The sequence below is a fragment of the Sphaeramia orbicularis genome, chromosome 8, assembly GCF_902148855.1.
Source record: "Sphaeramia orbicularis chromosome 8, fSphaOr1.1, whole genome shotgun sequence".
NCBI classification, from domain to species: domain Eukaryota; kingdom Metazoa; phylum Chordata; class Actinopteri; order Kurtiformes; family Apogonidae; genus Sphaeramia; species Sphaeramia orbicularis.
Window position 1 is genome coordinate 35,409,661 of NC_043964.1, and position 11,285 is coordinate 35,420,945.

An 11,285-nucleotide genomic window follows, 5' to 3' on the forward strand; every position below is an offset into this window, starting at 1 on the left:
GTCTTATTTAAGAAGGAGAAGTATAAAAACTACTACTGTGGCCATCACTATCTTCTTACAACAGGACTAGCTGGGTGAAACAGTGCTTTTAAAGTAATTGGAATCAAAAAATAACTATTGAAAACTACTGGACTTCTGCTCTGACAATGTTCCCAAACTCTGAGGACTGGTTTTTCTATCAGGACAATGCTCCTGGCCTCAGCTAGGTCAATAAAGGTGTGGATGACGGACCACCAGATGAAGACCCTGTCATGGCCAGCCCAGTGTCCAGACCTGAACCCACTTTGAAAACTTCTGGAGGAAGATGGATGGTCACAAGCTATGGAACATTGCTGAGCTTCTTGAATTTCTATGTCAGCAGCTGCATAAAGTCATCCAACAGTAATGGTGGAGAGCCAAGACATGTGAAACATCTTAGCAGCATGTAGGGTCAAAAAGGGTCTGACTTCTTTAAAATTTTGCACATTAAAATATACTGTCTTCTTCAGTCGCTTTATGTGTATTTAAATGTTAATGTTAATTTGTGTTTAAATGGGCAGGTTCCGCATGTAACGCCAGTGGACACGATGGGTTACATACAAAACCTGGAATGAGACTGAGATTCATGAAAAACCTGCATGTCTGGATTAGAAAAACCACTAGGATCGGCAAATTTAGCACAGTGTCTTTATTTATAGCGCTATATAAGACCATTTCAAGTGATGTTTTCCAGATTAAATGCACTGACACCTAGGTAGCATTTCCTGTCCCAGTTTTTGTCCTATTTTTGGCCCCAACATTTTATTAAAATGTATTAATTTTGGGATGGCTCAGAGCAAGAGCATAATTTTTTTTTTTTTTGCATTTATCTGAGGTCATCATTTGGTACATCCTAGGGGAAAATATATCTAAATTTCCATTTTATTTTTGGATCTAAAAAGCTGGAAAAGTGCCAGGTATCAAAATAAACCTAGTTTCATAGAAGCACCCATCTACGTTTATGAAATGACGCATGCGCAGTTGTAGCAGCAGGAAGGTCCGCATCAGTACCTCACAAACATGGCCGCGCTCCTCGTCCACTAACGACACACGTTCGTCACTGACGGAAAAAGCCGAACGTTCCCGATCAGCCGACTGTGGTATGTAAACAAGGTCAGTCACTGCAGCAGCGCACAGTCTGAAGACTTTGTGGACCACGAAGCTGTTCCTCTGAAAGATAAGAAGAGGACCAAACTACATAATTGAACATCTGAGGAGGTAGGTAGGCTGCATGTGGATAAAGTCAGGCTTATTCCTGACACTAGGCCCAGGTTTGTTGTAACGTAGGACACTCTGAAAGGACCCGATACAGGAAATCCAACAGTACCGTACCAATGTTGTGATCATGCACGAATAGATTTTAAAATAGTATTAATGTTATTTCAGTTTTGCCGCAAAGTCACGCTGCAGGTGTGCATTATTTACCTCCTGCGCAGTGACTGGCCTCTAACTGGGTCGCTCTCTCTGCAAAAACTGCATGGTCATGTTTTCCCACGACATTAATTAATTCATTTCTAACGATGCGTTGCCTTTTTTAGTAGATTTATAGGTTATCTGTTCCTGCAACTGCTATTGTATTGTACTTAATATTCACAAATGATGAATTTTTATTATTATTATTATTTTAATATTCCATTCCATATGCTGCAGCTTTGTGGTGATTTTACAGCCTTCATGGGAAATAATACATTTCATAATGAAGCTGCATAGGTAATATAAGTCCATCCAAACTAGAAGACCATTCATGACTGGACTGAAACTGGAAAAAAAATGCTTATGTGGTGAAGGACGACTGCATATATTATTAATGTCCCTGAGTCAGCAGAAAAATCTGTTCAAGTCGGTCACCATTTCTTCTTCAGTGCCATCCAGAAAACAGAATGAGCTTAGTTAATTATCTGTTAACATGATTTGCCTGCAGATGAAGATGGACAGAAAGATGGAACAGGGGCATAACCCCCCCCCCCCCCCAAAAAAAAAAACCAAAAAACAAAAACAGGGAGCAAGAACAGCTTTCCCAGGACCAGTCATGTTTTCAGCTTTTCATGGTTGATTGTTTCTTGTCAGTTAATGATCACTCCTGTGTTCTGGGCTCTGATCAGACTTCCTGATGAACCCAATTTCCTTGAGTCACCCTCAGATAAACTGGATAGGAATTTATGACACCAGTGTTTAATAAATTGTTGAGGTTGTTATGTTTTTTGCAGATCTGGGATTTTGCCCTCATAAACTTTCCATCACGTATGTAATGATTGACAGGACATGCCTGTGTTTTTGAAGTAAACAGTAACTGTATTATGGTTCAGTGGGCACCTCTTTTAACCCATTCATGCATGAATTATGAGAACCTTAATCAACATTTTTTTTCCTGAGTTTTTATTCCTCTTTAGGCATGAAAAAAACCCTAATGCGATTGAATTTTTTTTAAAATGAACCTTAGTTACAAAACTGTCCACTCAGCTGGACACTGTGCGTTTAATTTTAGATGCAAAGAAACATGTATTTACTGATATTCTGTGTGAATACTATGAAATAAAAACATTTTTAATGCTGCTAATCTGATGTTTTCTCACATTTTAACATACTGTAATACTAGTTATTACTCACTTCATGGAGATAATATGCAAAAAAAAAGAGAACTTTTTGTTAAAAAAAACAAAAACTGTTAATTACGGTCTAATAACAATTAGCAATTTTTTACATTCAAATATGTTAGTGCAGATCAGGTTTATCAAGAACAGCAAAGTGACAGTAATGGTATGAATTGCATTGTATAAGATGATGCATAAGTGTCCACTGTGTTGGCTGATAAGCAAGTAAAACAACAAAACCCTTGAATATACAAAAGAACACCTTTGAGCAGCTGTCCACTGTAATCACCATTATGCATGAAAGAGTTAGGGACAAACAGCAAAACTGTAGCATTTAGCAGGTTGAGATAGCATAATAGTGAATTAACATATTCATATCTTCCACTCTTTACAGGATGCAGTGCTTTTTTTTTTACACAACTTGAATGTGTTTGGTTTTATGACATGATGACATGTTATTCTCAGCTTGAACACTCACACCTGGTAAATAACACACAGGCGATTTTCAGTAACATACTTCTTTGTGTTATTTATTGTAGAGCTGTAACTCAGATCTGCCAAGATGATGCAGTGTTTTCACTTCATGGTGGAGCCGGCCAAAAACCTAACGGCCAAGATAAAGGTAAAACTGTCCTATATCCTCACTAAAAATCATTGTGTTTGCTGTGTAAACCTGTTTTGACAGATGATTTTTCCCCCCACAGCTCTGGGGTCACCTTGATCCTTAAGTAAGAAGTTAATATGACAACATAACTGCACCATGTGACTCCATTTGTTACTTCTTTCCCATATGAATGTAAACAGACCGAGCAGTGTTATGCAGGGAGATGTTTGGGACATGGATTAAGTCAGTCGTTCTGGAGGGGGAGGGGTGTCTTTTCTTTTCTGCACAGCCATGATGTGCATTTTGATCAGTCTGAGTGACTATTTCCATTCAAGTTTAATTTTATTACTTTCTCAAGCACATCTGAAGCAGCACTGAATGTCTGTCTTTCTATAAGCATTTCTTATTTCCAAGCTGATTGCTACACAGTACATTTAATGCATTTTATTTCAAATACAGGAATCGCACAAAAAGGCAAAAAACGAGAAGAGGGAGCCGCTGGATGAGGACCAGCTTTTTGTTGTGGATCTGGCCAGAGATCTCAGCCGAGTCTGTCAGGTACAATCCACCTTAGTGTGTACTAATAATACTGACCTGTCATTAACCTCCTAAGACCCAGCTATGGGTTTTCTGTCCACATTTGTGGACAAGAGTTTCACAACTTTATACAAAAAAAAAAAAAAGAAAAGAAAAGAAAACTGTCTACCACAAAGGACATTCCATAAAAATTTTAAAAACTGCATCTGAAAAAACTGTTGCATCATGATGTTTCCAATATAGGCACTTATTTAATAAAAAACAAAAAAAAGCCTGTACTTTGCTGACATTTCCTGGGTCTTAGGAGGTTAAAGCCAGAATTATACTACCTAAGTTCAGAGGTTCCAACATGGGGCTCAGGGGAACACCAAAGGGGATACAAAAGTCTTTGTCTGCCCTTGGATTGTAAGGTTGTCATCATTAGAACTGCACCTGTTGAATAGAATCATAGTTATGTACTTGACCCTGTAAAGCCTGAACCATTAAATCATAGACAGAAAATTCCAGTTCTTTGAAACTGGAGCTTTTATTGGTCCTTCTGAACAACCTTTTTTTTTTTTTTATTATTTTTTTTTTTTTTACAATATCATTTTCCATGTATGAGTTTCAATTTTATATCATATTTGATACACCGGGTCTCAATGCTCAATTATTATTTTTGAACAAACTAAAACATAATATAACACAAACATGTCTAACAAATTGGTAATTCCTTTTCAAAACTGGTAAAGTTTTGCCTCCTTCCTCATTAAAAACAATCTTGTAGTGTGACTGGAAAGGCCTCTGGTGAACGAATTCCTCTGCCCTGGTGGATTATCTGTGTATTGCATGTACCTAATTGTATACATCAGATTTTTCAAGAAAAAAATATCACACTGATCATGTAGAGGACTTCAAAACTCACATATCAAATATGATACGTTTGGGGTTATAGGGTTATTGTATAATACTGTGATGATTATCCATGATGGTATATGATAAAAAAAAATGGCCTCATCAAGCCACAGGGGGAAAAAGTATGAATTAAAGTTCTAAATTTAAATTAATATGGGAAATTAATGGGAAATAAGGACAAATTTACCAGGGGTATTTGAATATTATGTGAGATAATAAGTCATAAATAAATTTACAAGAACAAAACTCAAGATGGTGATTAAAAATAAACTACAAATTTAAGAGAAAAAGACCCTGGAAGGGAGCTAGGAGGTAGTTTAAAGAACAGCAAAGTCCACATGGGAGGAGAAGAGTGTGGTGGATCAACTGGTTATATGTGTGTCTGTCACTCAAGAGACTTTAAGCTCAAAATAAAAACCCAAGTAAACCTCAAATTCAATTTTTTTTCTCAGAGTAGCATCCCATTCTCATATTTGTGTGTGTGTGTGTGTGTGTGTGTGTGTGCGTGTGTGTGTGTGTGTGTGTGTGTGTGTGTGTGTGTGTGTGTGTGGGGTGTAAATGTTTTAACCACAGACCTAAGCACTCTTTAGTGAAAAGGATATTATCAAATTACAGTATTGAGTGGTATGAGTGTATTAAAGGGCCAGTAAACCTCTTTGCTCCACATTGCAGAAGTCAGCGGTCCTGGACAACATCTGGAACCAGGATGACACTTGGCCGACCCCCCTCTGCAGGGCTGTCATCCTACAGTGGGCCTCCATCCTGGAGAATAAGGTGTTTATCTTGGAATGCACATCATTTGCACAAATATGAAAACTGGTCATTTTAGTTAATATAATGTTCATTGTTTGTTGGAGCAGAAGAGGCCCATGCAGACTGATGGCTGGCCAGAGATGGATGAGAGCAAACAGCCTGATGTGTATAATGAGGATGACGTGCAACATGGAAAGGCAGTGATCCTGAACTGGATAAAGGACCTGAGGGCTCAGCCAGAGGTTGAAAAAACATTTTCTGTTTCATTTAAGAGCAGTGTTTTAACAATTCGACAACTTACAGTTTTAACCAATTAATTTAGAGCTGCAACCAATTAATCGACTCAAAGTGATCCAAAAAAATCTTTCAACCACAATTCTCCTGAATCAAAGCTTTGTTTCCTTCATTTCTTGCTGTTAAACATTGGTTCCACTGTTGTGTTTCACACGGACGCTTATTGTGACGCACAAAGAAGCTTCAATTCAGGACAACTGCAATAGAATATCTCCCTTCAATCAATTCGAGTTGATTAATCGAATCGGGACTTTTTGCATTGACTTCAAGCACCTAGTCGATTAGTCGGTTGCAGCTCTAAATTCATTGCATATTGCACAATGTTTTATTTTCACTGTTCACCTTGCAGCAAAGTGTGTGGCCTGGGGAGCCTGTAGCGAAGGCTCTGGAGGACCTGCAGTCGGCCTGGCGTTGGGGCCGAGTGCCCAACCTGGTGTCTGCTTTGGAGCTGGTCATGTGGACTTTAGTCTTACAGAGCCCAGATAAGGTATGGGTCTATGTTCTATATACATGCATTCACTTAGCCAACATGTCATCTGTAGTTTGATATGCAAGATATATTTATACATCGTGTCAATGCAAGATTTCTTCTTTTGTTTTTGCAGGATACCTTACCACAGGAGTGGCTCATGTGGAAGCAGAGGACTCAGAAGATTGGTAAGTTTATAACCCCAAGAGGCAGCGGTTTTCTACACATTGTTGAATATCTAGCCACATTCCTAACTGTAAAACTTATGTGATGTATTGTTTTTATGAAATGGTCACTATATCTGAAAATAAATATTTAGCACCAGAAAACACAATATTTTACTGATTAAAAAAAAATCTTTCTGTAGTTCATTTATGACATGTAGCAAGATTGTTGCTACATGTCGAATGCAATGAAAAGCATACTTAAACATGGGGCTGATTATTAACATTTGTCTGGATGTTAGTAGTCATCTGTGTTTTTCTTTTGTTTTTTTTTTTAGTCTCAACAGGAGCATTTTAATTATGGGATGGATATTACTGTCGGATTTTCTGTCATTATAGTATGGCCACTGTTAATTCTGCATGGATGACTCACAATTACGGCCAGTCAGATACATGAGCTCTTATCTACAAGCCAGTATTGTGGTTTTTGACAAGCAGTGGCTGTATCCATGTTTAACTCACCTATTAAATCAAAACTTACAACAAAACCTGGCATTTTGCATTTGCTTCGCTCAATAAATCTGATGCAATTCAGTCATGGGTCTCTTAATGGGGAATTTTACAACAGACTCAAATGGACCTTAGCCAATCATAATGAAGAACTGCAAATATCTGTTTTATAATGAATTCTTAATATTTGGTGCATGGGTGGAATCTTTCTCATAAATGTGTTTTTACCTCCTTTTAGGTTCCATTCCCTACATTCCTCAGCCAGGTGAGTGATTCACATACAAAATCTGATGAGTTGGTAGTTTTATACCAATTTTATATGAATCTCATATTATTAGTTTTGGACATATCCAACAAATCTACTTTCAGGTTCATAAATAACACAGGTTTCGGATTATTTTATAAGCCTTTTAAAAAAAATAGCCATGTATTTAATTATCATATTGTTGTATTTACACAGTGTTTTCTGTTTTTTACAGTTTGGGATTGGATCTCAGATGCCGCAGGTAGAATACTGACTGATTATTAAGTCTTCGTCCATGATTTCTACACACATCTTAGCACTAATTTAAACTGCATGAACTTTATTCTGTCATCTTGTCTCTGTAGTGGAGGTGTCTCTGGATTTGAACACAGCCAACCCTGACCTCCTCATTACTGATGACAAGAGGATGCGTTGTGGCTTCGAGAGGAAAGACATACCCAACTATCACCAGCGCTTTGATGGATGGTGGTGTGCCGTCGGGGTTGAGGGCTTCACTTCTGGCCGCTACTACTGGGAGGTTGAGGTCGGTGAGCGAGACTGGCGACTTGGTGTGGCCAAAGAATCTGCCCTGAGGAAAGGCTTCAAGTCCCTGAACACAAACACAGGCTACCTGACCCTGCGTCTGGAGAGGGGCACTGAGTTGAAAGCTCTGACAGTTCCCTTCACTGCCTTGCCACCTGGCCTCATCTCCCGTAAAGTGGGCATCTACCTTGACTACGACCAGGGCCAGCTGTCCTTCTATGACGCAGAGAAACACTTTCATATTTACACCTATAATGAGCACTTTACTGATAAGCTGTTCCCCTTGTTTGGTACAGTGGAGATCATCAAGGATCTGGTGATTCGCTCCCCAGCTGCTAAGACCGAATGCCTCTGCCCCACATCCTGCCTCTGGGGTTGAGTTTTATTCTGCATTAAAAATTTTCTTCATTAAAAATGCGTATTCTAGTAGACATAATAATAGTATTACAAACCAGGTTATTAAAAAAAAAAATCACTGGAAGCAACCAGACATCCTGCTCTAAAAGACTATCATTATGCTATGAAATAACTCCACTGTGTGACCACTCTGTATGCTGCTGCTCTAATGTGATTGTTGTTACCACTGTCTCACTAACGAGTTACTCGGCTCCCCTTTGCTTCATACATAATGTCTTTTCATATATTTGAGTGAAACCTGTAGTATTAATACAATGCATTGTGCAATATGAATTATTCAATAAGAATGTATTTTCAGTGAGTAAGAAATAAACTGAATCCATGACTTATTTTTGATCTCTGTTTATTTGTACATCAGGATAGATGGAACTTACTAACACACGGTGTACAAGTGTGCATGGAGTTGAAGGAAAGTAATGATTATAGGGATCCAACATCTTATTTTTGTATGGTCTTTAGTAGATTAATCTATGATATTCAAATTTAGGGTGGAATGTGATGGAACAGAGAGAGGGAGTGAATGAAACAAAGGACCTGGTTATATAGTCCTTGCCGTCAAGCCAGCACAGGTGGACTAGCAGGAACCCAACAGGAAACTTTAAAAATAAAGCTGGATATAATAATGTCTTATTCACCATTTGATTGGCAACAGTTAACAGGTTATGTTACGTGTCTCATATAAGCATTCTTTACACATACATATGTGACACATTTTATTTAAGGTCAAAATTGAATTTTCAAATTATGTTGGATATGTAACTCTTCCATTTTGAAATTAAGACGAGTAGGAAAAAAATCAACAAATTACTGCATTTGACTTGTAGCAGGAGCAATAGCAAGAAGCTGTGAGCTCAGGAGTGCCCTCTGCCATGAGGCAGGAGTACTGGCTGCTTCACTGAGAAACTTTTTATATGTGGTTTTTTGTCTTTTGTCTCAGTGATTTAGTCAGTGAAGACTAAGTCAAAAGTTATGCAATGTTATGAATGTCTGCAGCAAATTATTCTTTAAAATGTTACTATTACATTAAATTTTACACATGAATAACAGGGATGTCAAACATTACTGAAGATGGTCTAACTGGACAATTAACAATTGAAAACATTTTAAACAAATCAACTGACTAATCACTGTAATACACAGTACAGCACAGTAGCATAATTTGTTACACAAACTCACCTAAACAATCTATGGACCCCGTGGACAAAGCTGCCAAATCAGGAGTGAAAAATAAAAATGGGCATCAAAGGGCATCACTTGTCCAACCATTGCCAATTCCTTGTCTGCACACAAAATTTAAATCAGCATGTATTAAATTACTGTGTTACAGGGTACCATGGCTTATCCAGTAAAAAACTAATATATTATGATGAGGTAATACTTTTTTATTAAGTGTGACTTTGTGTGTAACTGAGTGTGACCGATTTTTCTGTGCAAAAATGTTTAACATGCAAAGTACATTTGAAAGATGTGGTGTCATGTGTTTTCATGGTGATGAGCTTTAGGCCCATATATGAGCAGAGGTCAAGACTTAACAGCCGTTCTGCACCTGAGTACGGACAGGAGCTGTACAACATGACCCTCTGAAAGCCTGATTATATGTCACATTTAAAAGCCATTTTTTTGTTAAGAGAAGACCATCATCTGGATCAATATAGAATTGAGGGACTTTCTGAGTTCCCTTTACAGGGTAACATAGCTGACAGGTAGAGTTGACTTTTTTGCTGTTTTCAGGCCTAAAATCAACATAACCATAACACCACATTGCATTTTTACAGAAAGATTCTTCTAAATATCATATATACAACTGAGTAAAATTGAAATTGAAAGTTATTTATAAAGATACTGTAGTAACAGTGTTAACATAAGAGTGTGATAAATACACTTGACTCACTCACTATTTTACATTAAATAACTAAGAAAGAGGAGAAAGAATATACCTTGAGTCTTGCCAGTGTTTTCTTCAGGAGGAAACGACATCATGTGGAGCAGGTCATGTGATTTGGAATTAACACACTTCTTGAGAGGTATTTTTGAAATGGGTAACTTAGATGAAAGTGATTTCTTGGACACAGATACAATTTGTTATTTTCCATATAAAATTTGGTATTTTGCCAAAAGAGGAATATTTGTCATGATTATCTCAAATTAAAGCTGCATATGACTTTCCACACCAATTTTACATCAAATCTTTAAAACTTGAGTCATAGCCTAAGTATCATGAATCTGTAAGTCTTTTCGTGATTACCCATCTGAATCTCTTCCCTCATGGTGAACAATTTCAAAGTGTACTCTGTGTGTTTACAAACAGAGCTGGTAGGTCACTTGGGCATTTTCGGAAATTTGTTGCAAAATGCACTGTGGGAAACGGAGCTCCACGCAGCCACAGTAGCAGTAATAACAAACACGTCGCCCAAGCGAAAGTGAGTGTGTGGAACTTCACTTCCTGCAGTGCACGTCATGGCAAATTTCTGAAAATGCCTGAGTGACCCAAAACAACGCAAAAATAAATGCAGGGATAAAAAATTAAAGAAGGAAAACTATAAATGAGGACAAAATAAATAAATAAATGGTACAGAAAATGAAATATTAAAGTAAATAAATGCCTTTTAATCTTTTTTTGTATCATGTATTGGCACATGAAATAATTTATCAAGCCACATTTATATTTCTGTATACATTTTTCAATATGGCAGGTTCGGTCCTCCATATCCACATAAGAATGGCAGTTGACTTGTGGTATTATTTTTATTTTATTTTATTTTATTTATTTATTTTTTTCCCCACAAAATCAGATTTATTACCCAAACCCCCAAAACTGATATTTTTGTCTCTTTAGGGGGGTCTGGGTCTTCATCAGGGGGTCCAGACCCCCCCAGTACCCCTGATAATTCAAACTATGCTGGCTACTTATAAACATAGCTTCAGTTTCTTTTACCATTATACATGAATTTGTTATGGATTCATATTCATTCCTACATTCATATGTATGTCAGATTTTACAGATGTTTATGCATGAACTAATTTTGGGCCGTTGTACAGCAAACATATCAATCATGTTTGATGAATATGATGATGATGATGATTATTATTATTACTCTATGTGTTATTTATTTATTTATTTATTTATTTATTTATTTATTTTTACATCTAAGTGGTTTTCACGAGACAGAACACTTCAAATTGTTACCTACTATTGGGGTAAAAGTATAAAGTTGTATAAAGTACCACAAAACAAACAAAAAGTAAG

The 11,285-nt window shown here is 37.2% G+C and overlaps 1 protein-coding gene across 2 annotated transcripts; it reads left to right on the plus strand.

The window, feature by feature from the left end:
• Window positions 1-1,101: 1,101 nt before the first annotated feature.
• LOC115424297 (butyrophilin subfamily 3 member A3) lies at window positions 1,102-8,367 on the plus strand. 2 transcript variants are annotated; one of them, XM_030141463.1, is made up of 10 exons: window positions 1,102-1,236; window positions 3,149-3,231; window positions 3,673-3,771; window positions 5,317-5,418; window positions 5,505-5,639; window positions 6,041-6,178; window positions 6,297-6,348; window positions 7,073-7,099; window positions 7,314-7,340; window positions 7,444-8,367. In XM_030141463.1, the coding sequence occupies exons 2-10, from the start codon at window positions 3,172-3,174 to the stop codon at window positions 7,998-8,000; spliced, it is 1,197 nt and encodes a 398-aa protein (XP_029997323.1). In that variant the 5' UTR covers window positions 1,102-1,236; window positions 3,149-3,171; the 3' UTR covers window positions 8,001-8,367. The 2 variants fall into 2 exon arrangements, with proteins under 2 accessions (XP_029997323.1, XP_029997324.1); XM_030141464.1 differs by having other exon boundaries at window positions 1,105-1,240.
• The last annotated feature ends 2,918 nt before the right edge of the window (window positions 8,368-11,285 follow it).